The 15,604-nt window shown below is 39.4% G+C and overlaps 1 protein-coding gene across 1 annotated transcript; it reads right to left on the bottom strand.

The window, feature by feature from the left end:
• Positions 1-11,171: 11,171 nt before the first annotated feature.
• On the bottom strand, positions 11,172-14,071 carry ENAM (enamelin). Its single transcript, XM_036879006.2, is given in 9 exon segments — positions 11,172-11,449; positions 11,452-11,773; positions 11,776-11,966; positions 11,969-12,101; positions 12,103-12,689; positions 12,692-13,384; positions 13,387-13,569; positions 13,572-13,719; positions 13,721-14,071. Coding segments are annotated over 9 exon segments (2,748 nt in total). The 5' UTR covers positions 14,057-14,071; the 3' UTR covers positions 11,172-11,294.
• Between the last annotated feature and the right edge of the window lie 1,533 nt (positions 14,072-15,604).

Raw genomic sequence — 15,604 nt, 5'->3', positions numbered from 1 at the left:
TCTTCCTTGCCAATCTGAATGCCTTTATTTCTTTGTGTTGTCTGATTGCTGTGGCTAGGACCTCCAGAACTATGTTGAATTAAAGTGGGGACAGTGGGCATCTTTGTCTTGTTCCCAATCTTAAAGGAAAAGCTTTCAGCTTCTCACTGTTAAATATAATGTTGGCTGTGGGTTTGTCATATATGGCCTTTATTATGTTGAGGTACTTGCCCTCTATACCCATTTTGTTGAGAGTTTTTATCCTGAATGGATGTTGAATTTTGTTGAATGCTTTTTCAGCATCAATGGAGATGATCATGTGGTTTTTGTCGTTTTTATTGATGAGGTGGATGATATTGATGGAATTTTGAATGTTGTACCACCCTTGCATCCCTGAAATAGATCTTACTTGATCATAATGGATGATCTTTTTGATGTATTTTTGAACTTGGTTTGCTAATATTTTGTTGAGTATTTTTGCATCTATATTCATCAGGGATATTGGTCTGTAATTTTCTTTTTTTGTGGTGTCTGCCTAGCTTTGGTATTAGAGTGATGCTGCCTTGTAGAATGAGTTTGGGAGTATTCCCTGCTCTTTTACTTTTTAGAAAACTTTAATAGGATGGGTATTAGGTCTTCACTAAGTGTTTGATGAAATTCAGCAGTGAAACCATCTGGTTCAGGAGTTTTGTTCTTAGGTAGTTTTTTAAATTACCATTTCGATTTCCTTGCTGATAATTGGTCTATTCAGATTTTCTGTTTCTTCCTGGATCAGCCTTGGAAAGTTGTATTTTTCTAGAAAGTTGTCTATTTCTTCTAGGTTATCCAGTTTGTTAGCATACAATTTTTCATAGCATTCTCTTATAATTCTTTGTATTTTGGTTGTGTCGGTAGTGATTTTTCCTTTCTCATTTCTGATTCTGTTTATGTGGGTAGACTATCTTTTTTCCTTGATAAGTTTGGCTAGGGGTTTATCTATTTTGTTTATTTTCTCAGAGAACCAGCTCCTGCTTTCATTGATTCTCTTTATTGTTTTATTCTTCTCAATTTTATTTATTTCTGCTCTAATCTTTAGTATGTCCCTCCTTCTAATGACTTTGTGTCTCATTTGTTCTCCTTTTTCTAGTTTTGTTAATTGTGAGTTTAGACTGTTCATGTGGGATTGTTCTTCTTTCCTGAGGTAGACCTGTCTTGCAATATACTTCCCTCTTAGCATAGCTTTCACTGTGTCCCACAGATTTTGCAGTGTTGAATTATTGTTGTCATTTGTCTCCATATATTGCTTGATCTCTGTTATTTGGTCATTGATGCATTGATTATTTATGAGCATGTTATTAAGCCTCTGTGTGTTTGTGGACTTTTTTGGGGTTTTTTTGTAATTTATTTCTAGTTTCATACCTTTGTGGTCTGAGAACCTGGTTGGTTCAATTTCAATCTTTTTTAATTTACTGAGACTCTTTTTGTGACTTAGTTTATTATCTATTCTTGAAAATGTTCCACATACACTTGAGAAGAATGTGTATTCTGTTGCTTCTGAATGGAGTGTCTGTAGATGTCCGTTAAGTCCATCTGTTCTAACACCTTGTTCTGTGCCTCTGTCTCCTTACTTATTTTCTGTCTGGTTGATCTGTCCTTTGGAGTGAGTGGAGTGTTGAAGTCTCCTAAAATGAATGCATTGCATTCTATTTTTCCCTTTAATTCTGTTAGTATTTGTTTCATCTATGTAGGTGATCCTGTGTTGTGTGCATAGATATTTATAATAGTTATATCCTCTTGCTGGACTGATCCCATTACCATTATGTAATATTTTTCTTTGTCTCCTGTTACTTTCTTTGTTTTGAAGTCTGTTTTGTCTTATACAAGTACTGCAACTCCTGCTTTTTTCTCCCTATTAGTTGCATGAAGTATCTTTTTCCATCTCTTTACTTTCAGTTTGTATATGTTTTTGGGTTTGCAGTGAGTCTCTTATAGGCAGCATATAGACTGGTCTTTTTTTTTTATCCATTCAGTGACTCTATTTCCTTTGATTGGTGCATTCAGACTATTTACAATTAGGGCAATTATCAATAGATATGTACTTACTGCCATTGAAGGCTTTAGATTCATGGTTACCAAGGGTTCAAGGGTAATTCCCTTACTATCTAACAGTCTAATTTAACTCACTTATTATGCTATTATAAACAAAACCTGAAGGTTCTTCCCCCCCCCTCCTTTTTCTTCCTCTTCCATTCTTTATATATTATGTATCATATTCTGTCCTCTTTGTCTATCCCTTGATTTTCTTGTGGGTAGGTGATTTGATTTTGCATCTGTTTAGTAATTAATTGTTCTCCTTTCTTTGCTGTGGTTTTATTTCCCCCAGTGATAGCTATTTAGCCTTAGGAACATTTCCATCTATAGCAGTCCCTCCAAAATGCACTGTAGAGGTAGTTCATGGGAGGTAAATTCTCTCAGCTTTTATTTTCTGAAAATTGTTTAATCCCTCCTTCAAATTTAAATCATTATCCTGCCAAGTAGAGTATTCTTGGTTCAAGGCCCTTCTGCTTCATTGCATTAAATATATCATGCCACTCCCTTCTGGCCTGTAAGGTTTCTGTTGAGAAGTCTGATGATAGCCTGATGGGTTTTCCTTTGTATGTGATCTTTTATCTCTCTCTAGCTGCTTTTAAAAGTCTGTCCTTACCCTTGATCTTTGCCATTTTAATTATTATATGTCTTGATGTTGTCTCCCTTTGGTTCCTTGTGTTGGGAGATCTGTGCACCTCCATGGCCTGAGAAACTATCTCCTTCCCAATATTGGGGAAGTTTTCAGCAATTACTTTCTCAAAGACACTTCTGTTCCTTTTTCTCGCTCTTCTTCTTCTGGTACCCCTACAATATGAATATTATTCCATTTGGATTGGAATGGAAGTCACACACTTATCTCAATATTCTTTCATTCTTATAGATTCTTTTTCTCTCTGTGCCTCAGCTTCTTTGTATTCCTCTTCTCTAATTTCTATTCCATTTACCGTCTCTTCTACTACATCTAATCTTCTTTTAAATCCCTCCATTGTATGTTTCATTTCAAATATGGAATTTCTTAATGATTGAATCCCCTTCCTAAATTCATCCCTGAGGTCTTGAATATTTTTCTGCACCTCCATGAGTATGTTTATGATTTTTATTTTGAACTCTCTTTCTGGAAGATTGGTGAGTTCTGTTTCATTTGGCCCTTTTTCTGGTGTTTCTGAGATTTTTGTCTGAATCAGGTTTGTGTATAGCACCTTGTAATGCCCAGAAGCTCTATTCTCTGGAGTTGCTCAGCCCCTGGAGTGTCTGGGGAGTTGCAGGGGAATGGCACTGGTGCCTGTGGGGAGGAAAGAGCTGTTTCCTGCTTCCCAGCTGCAGTTCCTGTCTCCATTGTTGAAACAAGTGGGCCAACACACAGATGTAAGCCTCTGTCCTTTGCATCTGTAGCTGCCATAGGTGGTGCCTCCCTCTGGCTGGCCTGACAGCAGGGCAGGGACTGCCAGTTTGCGAGCCGGTGCTGGCAGGTCAGGAGGAAGGCGCAGGAGGCTGTGTATAAAAGTGGGGAGCCTCAGAGCTGGGTAGCTAGCCAGCGGGATGGAGCGCCTTAAGCTCCTGAAAGTTCCCAACCTGCTGAGCAGAGTGCACCCAGACAACCTTGTCCACCTAGCCTTTCTCCCATGTAGCAAGCTCCATGCATACCCTGCCCCTTCAGCAGCCATCTTGCTGCTAGGAAGCCTCAAAGACCACCTACCTTTCCTTTGTCCCAGAGCGGCTGATGTGGATCCCTGTCTTCTACTAATGGCTGGAATGTCAGTCTCTCCAAGTATTCCACCTGTTTTAGCTTTCCAACCCCACTGATCTCCAGAGCACCATGCAATGTAAGTTTATGCTCCCAAAGCAGATCTCCAGGGCTGTGTGTTCAGCAGCCCTAAGCTTCCACACCCTCCCTGCTCTGTTTCTCTTCCTCCCGCCAGTGAGCTGGGGTGGGGGAAGGGCTTGGGTCCTGCTGGATCAAGACTTTGGTACGTTACACTCTTTCATGAGGTCTGCTCTGTTCTCCTGGTGTATGCAGTCTGGCACAGCCTTCTTTCCCATTGCCTTTTTTGGGATTAGTTGTGTTAACTATATTTTCATATTATACATGGTTTTGGGAGAACATCTCTGTCTCACCTCTCATGCCGCCATCTTGAATTCTTGTCCTGCCTTTTTAATTTGAATTAAATGTGTGATATTTTGAAAAGACAGGTAGAAGTGGGTCCTATTGGTGAGAAGGTTTTCCTTCTGGATTGTTTTTGACAAATTATCCATTTACTTATGTGAGCACATTTAGCACTAGCAGAGAAAAATTACATTAATTAATAATAAGAGTATAACTTATTTGTGTCAGTCCCTTAGAAACCAGTAGACCCAAGCCAAGTGTTCAATTTTCACTTTAAGACAAATGTCATTTTTAATGGTCTTATATAACTTGATATTCAGTGTGAACCATAATTACACTTCTGCAGTCACAAACCCACAGATGTATACACTCTCATGACCAGACATGCACAGACTCTCTAGCCTGGAAGTAGTGGAATAGGAAAATTACCCTCTAATGGACTTTCCAGATCTTGGTTTGGGTGGCAGTATAGTAGAGTGGGCAAATCCATGGCCTAGGTTGGAATACAGGCAGTCACTAAGGGCAAGTTCATTCAATCCAAGGTTGAAAATGGGAGTCAAAACATCTTACAGATTTTTATAAAAATGAGAATACATGTAATATAATGTGTGTCTATTACTGTAATGTATGTAATATATGTATATTGCTATAATGTATGTATACCACTTAGTATAGCTATTGTAGGATTCAGTAATTCCACTTCTGAGGAAATAAGCAGAAATATGGAAAAAGAGGCATAAAGATATTTATCATTACATTATTTATGATACTGAAAATTCATAAGAAACTGTGTATAGCATTAAAGGGATTGATATTACAGTATACTTCAAGTATTTTAACAGACAACAAAAATGAGATTTTAATTATTTTTAATTTTACAGAAATTGCTTATATAATGTGAACAGAAAAATGTAGCATATTTCATGAAGGAATTACTTTAAGAACCCCTTCCCATACACACCTGGGAAATAGGTGGCAAATATTAATATTAGATTAATATTAGGGATTATGTTTTATTTAATTTGTTGTTACTTTTCAGTATTCATCAAATTTTACACAATAAGCGTGCATTTTATTATTAGAAATACTATTAATCATTAATTTTTATTTGTAATCAATTATTAAATTTTGGGAAATACTAAATTTCCATCCATTTACAAAATGTATTTAAAGAAAAAGTGATGTTTATTAAACATCCACTCTATGCCCAGCACAGTGCCGGTTGCTATGAGGGATACGCTATAATAAAAATATGACTGAGCCTTACTTTTTAGGAGTTTTCTCTCCTCTTGTATAGGCAGAACCAACATAAGAGAAAATAACAGCATGTGCTATAGGAAAATGTGTGATTAAATAAAAAAGACAATTTGCTGTGAGTCTTTAGGGAAGCTGGGCATGATAGGGCTTGAGTAATTTTGGAGGAGAAATTAATGGAATAGGGCCTTCATGGATTGGGTAGAACTTTCTAGAACTACATAAGCCAGGCAGAAACAGGAAGAAGCATAAAATAAATGCAGGAATAAAGACTAGATTGACTTGCTTCTCTTTCTGTGTTCTCTATTGAACCTTTTACTTACATGCTTCATTTATACACATCCCCTCAAATTGGTGATATTCAGGTTTTTCAGTGGTCAAGACCTTTCTGTCCCTTCCCTGGTGAGTGTGCAGTTGTTCCACATTTACAGGAGATAGGCTACTACTTCATTCCAACTTCGGTCTACCAACTGGCTGATTCATTGCCAGCTGAAAGCATGTTCATAATACAGATTGCAGGCTCCCTCCAGATAATGTAATCAAAATCTGTGTTTTAACAAGATTCATGCACACATTAAAGCTTGAGAAATGCTTGTGTAGCATGCACCACTGTCCCAAACAGCCTGAATCCTAGGTAAAGTAGGCAGCTGCCAGTGTGGTTTAACAGCTGAAGGACTGACAAGGTTCTACAGAAATAAATCCCCACCATTATCCTTCTGTAAGTATGCCATGATTAGACTCACTCTGTAAGGGTGTGATGGGTAATTTGGGAGGACTATGTATTAGCCAACACTTGAAAAAGAATCCTTTTACCAGATTAATCACAGCAAATACCTGTTTTGTGCAGTGTAGCAGGGAACAAGGCCTGGCTATTTGATAAGCCCGGAGAGAATTACTGTCCTGATGAAGCACAGATATGGCGGGTGCTGGGTGCTCAGGCAGATGGAAGGGCCCTATAACAGCAGATGAACTTGACCCAGGGAAGGACATAGTTTGACTCAGGAGACAATGGAGCACAGAGGGCAGCCTCAGTGACTTCACGATTATGTCTATGCTGAATCACAGGTCAGCTTCCCCCTTTTGTATGGGAAACATTTTCCTCTGCCAGCATGGAGTTTGTTTGCTCACAGTTGAATCCTGTTTCTTGCTAAGCTTTATTGGCTGTGAATTTAAAGGGAGAGAAAAAGGCCCAGTGTCTGATGTTACTGGGTTAATGGTGAGGTACAGAGGCAAGGAAGAACAGGTGGCCAAACCCCAAAGCTCTATTCAGTTGTGAAATGGTGATAACCTATTTCCATCAAGTGCAGTTTCCTTTTGAGTTTTAATTGGGCAGTTGGCCTCAGGCACAGTGAAATCTCTGAGGTTTTGTGAAGGAGGGACAGAGTTGTTGATCTGAAGTCCAACATTTCTAGTTCCCTTTTTGGCTTTTAGAAGTGAAGTTTGGTTTCCTGAGGGCAAGATGAGTCTTTAGGGTCCTACAGTCATGACTAGGAGAGTGGGGTGAGGGCAGAGATACGTCGAAAGAAGTAATAAAAGTCCCTTGAAGGTTATGTCTTGTGAATTGTTTTTGAAAATGTAAAAATTTAAGACTTTGATGTGAGTGACTAACGTAAAGCATGTTTAGGGAATCGAAAGAGCCTGGGGAGAATCTTCATGCTAATAATGGCTATGAGGAGGCTGAGTTTTCAGAGGTGGCTGGACCCCATGTTTCATCCTCCTCCTTTGCTGCCTGCTTAAAGTGAAGAGTACAAGATTTCCCCCAGCCAGCCAGATCTGTGTCCAACTATCCTCTAGAGAAATCTATGCTAGGCTGTGAGATAGAAAAGCTTATAGAGCAGGTGTGTTAGTCTTGCTGGATTATCTCCTGTAAGGTTTGTCATCCTCAGCTATTATTTTCTTATTCTTGATTTACTACTTTATCAACTAAAGACACCACCAAGACACATCGAGTCATTTTAGACCCAGCAAGTAATGGCCACTAGATGTAGGCACTCGCCCTAGAAGTGGCGCTGTGGCAGTGGGATCAGGGTGCCTGAGACAGGAGGGGACTGCTTTCAGAGCCTGCCACCTCCACTATGTGCACCATAACCCTAGAGCTGATTTAAAGCTTTAGCAGTAAATTAGCAAGGGCACACAGAGTAATTTATTTACTGTAAGGAATTCAGGCTTGGTATTCAGGCTTGCAGAAGGATACCTGTGTGGGTGAGATGAAGAGTCATTTTCTATAGGGATATTTTTCCTTCTATTTTTTCACTCTGTATCCTCAGATTCAATAGATGCTTTTTGTCCCACTGTTCTTTTATAGTGTACATTAGAGAGGGCCCAGATAATAATTTCAGGTGTGTGCCTCATAGATGAAAATGTATGAACATGTCTGTTGAAATAAATATATGATCCATGCATTTTGATAAAATATGGAAGTGAATTCTTATTTTGTATTGAAAATATTTCATATCTAGATTAAAAAATCATTTGGAAAAAAGTCATGAAACAGCATAGTTTTACTTTAATAAGGATAATTCTTAAGAGATAGTTTTATATAGAATAGTTAATGATTATTTAGTGTGTGATTACAATATAAAAGTGGTATTGGGGAGAATTTATTTTTTTCTTTTTTCTTTTGTTATTATTAATGTACAATTACATGAGCAACATTATGGTTACTAGACTCCTCCTATTATCAAGTCCCCATCACATACCCCATTACAGTCACATCAGCGTAGTAAGATGTCCATTAGCATAGTAAGATGCTATAGAATCACTACTTGTCTTCTCTGTGTTATACTGTCTTCCCCATGCCCCCCAACCCCTACATTATGTGTGCGAATCATAATGCCCCCTTTTCCCCCTTATCCCTCCCTTCCCACCCATCCTCCCCAGTCCCTTTCCCTTTGGTAACTGTTAATCCTTGGGTTCTGTGAGTCTGCTGGTGTTTTGTTCCTTCAGTTTTGCTTTGTGGTTATACTCCACAGATGAGTGAAATCATTTGACACTTGTCTTTCTCTGCCTGGCTTATTTCACTGAGCATAATACCCTCTAGCTCCATGCAGGATTTGTTTTCTTCTTATATCTGAATAATATTCCACTGTGTATATATGTACCACATCTTCTTTATCCATTCATCTACTGATGGACACTTAGGTTGCTTCCATTTCTTGGCTATTGTAAATAGTGCTGTGATAAACATAGGGGTGCATATGTCTTTTTGAAACTGGAATCCTACATTCTTAGGATAAATTCCTGGGAGTGGAATTGCTGGGTCAAATGGTATTTCTATTTTGAGTTTTTTGAGGAGTCTCCATACTGCTTTCCACAATGGTTGAACTAGTTTACATTTCCACCAACAGTGTAGGAGGGTTCCCCTTTCTCCACATCCTCACCAACATTTGTTGCTTGTGTTTTGGATGGTGGCCATCCTAACTGGTGTGAGGTGGTATCTCATTGTGGTTTTAATTTGCATTTCTCTGATGATTAGCGATGTGGAGCATCTTTTCATGTGTCTGTTGGCCATCTGAATTTTTTTTTTGGAGAAGTGTCTGTTCAGCTCCTTTGCCCATTTTTTAATGGGCTTATTTGCTTTTTGTTTGTTGAGGTGCATGAGCTCTTTCTATAATTTGAATGTCAACACCTTATTGGATATGTGATTTATGAATATATTCTCCCATACTGTATGACATCTTTTTGTTCTACTGATGGTGTTCTTTGCTGTACAGAAGCTATGTAGTTTGATATAGTCCCACTTGTTCATTTTTGCTTTTGTTTCCCTTGTCCGGAGAGATATGTTCATGAAGAAGTTGCTCATGTTTATGTTTGGGGGGGATTTTAGCAACTAGTGGGTGGCCTAGATAACCTTCCTCTAAGATCTCTTCTTACCCTGAGAGTCTGTGAAGCAAATACTGCTGGATATATAAAGCTACAGAGTGGGGAGCTCGTTCAGGATCCCAGATGGTTCACCCACAGGAAAAACACACTGTGGGATTTTCATGGGAGCTTTGAAATTAGGCAATCAGTAAATATTTATTGTTTATTTATTATGTGCAAAACAATGTTCCAGAAACTTCAGAAAATTCAATGGACAAGATTCCTTTCCTCAGGAAGTTTTTGACACTGTTATTTTTCCAAATTTCTGAGATCTTCTTATGAAATCTGTCCCAGGAAATTTTCTCCTGAGACTCTCTTTAGAGTAAGAAGGTAATGTTCTAGATAATTTAGAAAATTCTTCCCCTTGTGAAGGAATATACAGATAGTAGGCTAAAATGCCATTAATAAAAACAAACAGAACAAAACACTTAGATATATCCTAAGCAAGGCAATATAGAAATATCTACTGAAGGGCCCCCACCCATAAGATGGCAAACTTCCTGCTTCTCTTCCGGGTCCTCGGTTCCCACCAGCGCCACCTGAAGCCCAATCACCCCTCGCCCCCCTAATCCCAGCACCTAGCCAATAGCCACCAGCCCCATAGAAGTGACACCTCAATCAGCTCATGCCCCTTCCTATATAACCCAGCACCTTTCTCTAATACAGTGGAATTCTCCGGTGAATTGCTGCTGTGTGTCGCTCCCTTCCTTTCATCTACTTTACAAAATAATTTACACTATTTAATCAAGATACAAAGAGAGCGTGTCTGCAAATAATTCTAACAGGATGTGAAGAATGTTATGTTATGTTAGTAGCAGCATATAGTAGAATTGCCAGTACTGTACTATTAAAGAATACTAAACATTCTCTTATTTGACAGGACAGTTTCCTAAAATGTTTCCTCTCCAGATCCTACAGTTAATGACGGGATGTGGCAGGCACTACCCTTTCCATCTGGATGCTCAGTCCCAGAGTGGCAGTTCTACCTGCCTTGTTCCTAAGCCTTGTCCCCAGGTGCCTAGCTCTGGGCAAACCATATTTGTCCTTGAATGTGTTCCTCTGCTGACCTGTGTCTACCTGATAAAGGCCATAAGAAAATTAAAAATGAAAGTAGGTATCATTGTTTACTATTTCTGGAATGTATTCTACAATATGGTTAGACTGGGTCAAGAAAAATTTAGGATAGAATTTGGAGAGTAAAGATACAAAAAGGGAGAGAGACATGCAATCTTAAGATAGGAAAATGGTGGAGAAGGGAAAAGATAAATTGAAGAGAAGAAAGAAATCAGAGAAGAAAGGGGTTGATCAACAAGTGATATATTAGGAGACAGAAAAGAAATGTGGGAGGAGAGGATGACAGAATGGAGAAGGTAGATGTAAAGACTAGTGTGGTTAAAGACAGCTTAGGACTTAAGAAGTGATAGCTGGGAAAGAAAAAAAGAAAGCTAAATATAGAACTGTTGACAGGAAGAAAAGGAAGGAAGGAAGAAATAACAAATGAAACAATGAAGGTAAAGAAAGAGGTAGTAGAAGAAAAAAAATGCCAAGAGAATTTAACTAGGGAAAAAGAAACTGACAAAACCAACACAAGAAAAAAATGTATAATCATTAGGATTATACAGATGTAGAGATCTCCATACATAAAGTAGAAAGTTCATTTGCCTTTCTGTCTGGCAAATGCAGAGGATTTTGCATTTGTGGAACTCTGAGAGAAGGAGGATCAGCAAGTAAAGGGCAAAGGGAAACTAACCCAGACAAGTGGTTTCCACGTTGCAAGGCACTGCATGGTCATGGTCTCCCTGTTTTTTAAAAAAATTTTAGGTCTGAGCTAATTAGTGACGGTGAGACTCAGAGACGCAACCTCATCAGTATCACCTGGGCTGCCTTCTCTTGCTGGAACGGAGGAAAAGTTAGGGATCACCAAGGGGGGTCACATTCTTAGTCAAGTCTTGGGGGTAGGAAAGTTTGGGAACCACTGTAGAATATCAGGTATTTTCCTTCCCCAAAGAATGGTTGGTTGACAAAGTCCCTACACCTGAAGTAGTAAGCATTCTTGTGTCTGGTCCTGTGGATTGGTCCCTATTTGAAGGGGATCAAAAGCAGTGTTTTCATCTGCATTACGTAGGTCTACATTTATACTCTGAAACTGTGCCCCAGTAGTTAACCCAGCCAACGAGTTAGGAATTCAGTAGGTATAATTGGATCCCCATCAAATGGGCCTAGCCTTCCAACACTAGATGGAGTTCCAGTGCTGGAGGAGTGATACTTTGCCAATTTGGAGCCAAAGCAAGGTGACTGTAGGATGCTAGATGGTCTTTGTTGCCTTTCACCTTCATTTCCTTGCACTTCACTTTGGATTTCTTCTGGCTTGGGGCCTTCATCAGGTGTACTGATAACAAGCTGCTCAGGAGTAGGGCCAACAGTTCCTTCATTGAGCTGGATGCCTTCAAATATTTGTTCCAAAACATTGTTCCTATCTCCTCCAAGATCACTGTTGAGACAAGGTATATATTCTTTGATTGAAGGGAGCTGGGTTGGGGAAAGGGCATAATTCCCTTTTGGCCCAGTTGGTTCTTTACAGAGCATGGTGTGCTCCTCCTCAGAGTGGATACATCATCTCCAAAAAGACTTGGGTTCTGGCTTTCCCTGGGCAGCCTTTTCTCTGAGCTGTTCCTTTGGCCAGGTAGGATGCTTTGAGGGAGATGGTATGTCTTGCATTCTTAGTCTGTGTATCTTCAGTGTACAGAGGTCTGGTGTCTTGGTTCTCCCCTGGTGCAAGAGCAAAAGATGAAGTGTAGTCTTGTGAAGCAAGTGGATTGTCATTGGGCAAGTGGTGTCATAGTGGAACCACCAGCATAGCAATGACCTCTGTAGCTTAGGTGAGATAAATGTGCTTCTTTTTGACCTACTGGGTAACTTGGAGGAATTAAGTCTTGGACAGTCAGATGTTCTCCCTCGGGTGAATTTAACCTAGTTATTTGTATGCCATTACTCAAATTGTTACCTTCATGCCATGTTGGATTTTTCTGAAGTTCAGCTTGGGAGTTACTGAAATAAGGCTGATTCTCTTTCTGGTGTGGTGGACTAGCAGGGTCTTTGTGTAAATATGTTGGCTGATCTCAGAAATTTCTGTTCAAATATAGCCTTCTTTCTTTCTGCCCTTGGGCTTGAATCCTGTGGTCCCAGGAGTTCAGAAAAGGAATCAGAGTGCTTTCTTCTTGTCCAACAGCATTATCAGCATAAGAGCCCCTGCTCTCCATATGTGGTGTTACAGTGGGAGCTATATTATATGATGGAAATTTCTCATCTGGGTTCCAGGGGTAAAATCCACCATAAGGAAAATATTCCCTGGGTTTTGATGGATTATTTAAGGAATAGGGAAGGTATTCCTTTGGTTGATTTGAGGTATATTGCTCACCTTCATATGCCTAACTGTTGGACCTTCTGGAAAGCTTGACTCCTTTGTACTCCATCTACTTAGTCCTGGGAAAGGTTCATCTCCAGTTGGAGCAATTGGGTCCTCTTCATTAGAAGGGACTGTCTCTTTTGGATTTGGAGTATTCATGGGGCACATTGGATTTTTGGTATTAGTACTGGGAGAATCATCTTTCTCATCTCATGAATTGCTTCTAAGGTATGATGAATTTTCCTTGGGATCATACGGGTTAAAGTCACGGTAGTAAACACTTCCTCTAAAGTCACGGGAAGGATGAGGTAAGTGTTCTTCCTGCATCCTGGGATCTTCCTTATAAGGTGGAGAGGTTTCTTGGTGGTTCCAAGTGTTTCTTCCAACAGGAAAATGTTCTCTTGCAGGGGAAGGGATTTCTTCAGGGTATACAGGCTGGTATGTACTATGGTTCAATTTTGGATGATTAATTTCTGATTTATAGAGGATTCTTCTTGACTCTAAGATAATTCCTTTGGGCAAAATCTGGCTTTCAGTTTGTCCATCAGAATTTGGGGCTTTTCTGGAATCTCCTCTTGGCTAATAGGAGTTTTTGCTTTGATCAAGAGAATTAAAATTTGGGACTAGCATGTTATCCTCAGGGTGAGGCAGTTTATAGTTTGGTTTATTAACTCCATAGTCTTGAGAGTTTCTCCAGGGGCCAGTTGGATCCCTGTGGAAATGACCATTCTTTCTTTTTGACCCAGTGGCTTCTGTCTTGGATTTTGGATGTTTTCTTTGTGATCAACAGTACCATGTTGGGGACCCAGAGGGACAATTGGTTTCCACAGGGGGATTATTTGAGGCTTTCTTCTGAAATTTGCTGGATTTTTTGCATGATTGGGAGAATTGTCTCTACAGTGGAAGTATAAGTTTTGTGATAAATTGGATTTCCTGAATGAACTGCTTGTTTGCCTTCCCAAGCAAAAGAGTTCTGCTGAGGAACCCTTTGAACTTGCTGGTTTTGGTAAAAAGGCCCATTCTGTCTGTGCCTCATGGTGGTACCAATAGGACCACCATTGTCTTCCTGCAGGAAAACTTTGGATATTAGGATTTGGATAATTTTCATGAATATTTGGCTGACTTGGTCCCCATGGAATTCTACTTGGCACTCCCAGGCCTGAAATAGTAACTGTAGGGATAACCCCATTTTGAGCTGTAGGATTGCTCACAGTGTTTGCAGTTGGGCTGGTATCATTTCCACTCTGACTCTTGCTTGGACTGGGTGCATTTATCCGGGTAAAATTAGTCTCAGGACCTGTTGAATTCCCTGAGGGTTCAGGGGCTGGACTCTCTGCTTTAGGAGGATCTTTTTCTTTGGGTTTTTAAAAATCTTGTTCAAGCATCTCTTCTAAATAATAAGGAGGACAAACTTCAAATCTCTGATGTCCAAAGTATCCAAAGTAAGGATTCTGTAAGAAAGAAGATGGAAATCAATAATTGCTCTTTGTTTTCCACCATGGTATTGCTTGGAATTTTTTAACATGAGAGAGAAATCTTACTAGCCACATGCTTCTTTTAATATCATTGGCTATGCTTACTTTCTTGAAAGTGAACCCCTCCTTGGCTTCTATTCCCTCTGGTTCTCTCTTCTGGTACTTTAACTTTCTGACCATTATGTCTCAACGTTAACTTCCTAGGCCTAGATCCTAAATCTAAGTTTTTAAATTAATTAATTTTTAAAGTGATTTCATCTTCCATTCTCTTCATTCTGCTGTTCTCACACACCTGCCTTGAGGGATCCACTGCAGGCTAGTTCTTTCAATAAGGATATGTGGCAATGACATCCAATTACTCTGGCCTGTGACACTGTCTCCTGAGTCTGAGGCGCAAGACTTCATCAAAGATCTCATGAGCACCTCCAACTGAATGCGCTTGGAACTGAAGCTCTCTACCTCCAAACTTCATTCTCCAATAGTCCATGTGTAAGCAACTTTTATCACTATCTATCCAGTTTCCCAAGTTTCTATCCTCTCTTCTATTTCCCCCAAACAATTAATGACTGAGTCCTATAAAGCCTAAACTTTCATCCTTTTCCTCCTCTCTTTAATCCCAGTGTAATACCTTTTTTACCGCTTGCTCTGGATGTAGTTTTACTTTTCTTTAATCTTGCTTCTCACAGCTTTCAGAGTAGTAGAGGTTTGGGGTAAGTGTACAGGAAAGTTCTGTCACTTTACTCTTTAAATATTATTGAAAGTTACTCTTCTTTTACAGGATAAACTTTAAATCCCATAGTGTAACGTAAAAAGCAGTGCAGCGTGGTGCTAAAGAGTGGGGGGCTCTAGACAGATATGGATTAAAATCCCTGTCCCATCAGTATTAATATGACTCTGGGCTAATCTCAGTTTACTCATTTGTAAAATGGAGATAATAAAATACTAACTACCTCATAGGTTGTCTTGAGGGTCAAACTAGATAACGTATGTAAAGTTTGGTGCCTGGTATTCAGTAAGTACCAAACAAGTGTTATATGTTATATAGTAATAATGGTAATAATAATAATAATAATACTTTTTATAGTCATTTGTGATCCATAACTATTTTACCCAGTCTCATGTCTTCCTCCTTGTACTTTATGCAGTTCCAAATCACAGCTACTACTCACAGCACTATATACAGTGGAATGTAGTGTATTCAGATAAGGAAACTGTGGTACAGACATATCACGGATAAGGAAAATGTGGCATAGATATATGATGGAATACTATTCAGCCTTAAAAAGGAAGGGAACTCTGCAATACATGACAATATGTAGGAAGCTTGAGGACCTTATGCTAAGTGAACTAAGTCAGAGAGAGAGAGAAAAATGCTACAGGATTCCACTTATATCATGCATCAAAAAGAGTCAAATTCATAGAATCAAAGAGTGGAATGGTGATTGCCATGGACTGGAG

The sequence above is a fragment of the Manis pentadactyla genome, chromosome 5 (genome assembly GCF_030020395.1).
Source record: "Manis pentadactyla isolate mManPen7 chromosome 5, mManPen7.hap1, whole genome shotgun sequence".
NCBI lineage: Eukaryota > Metazoa > Chordata > Mammalia > Pholidota > Manidae > Manis > Manis pentadactyla.
This window is presented reverse-complemented; position numbering and strand designations above follow the sequence as displayed.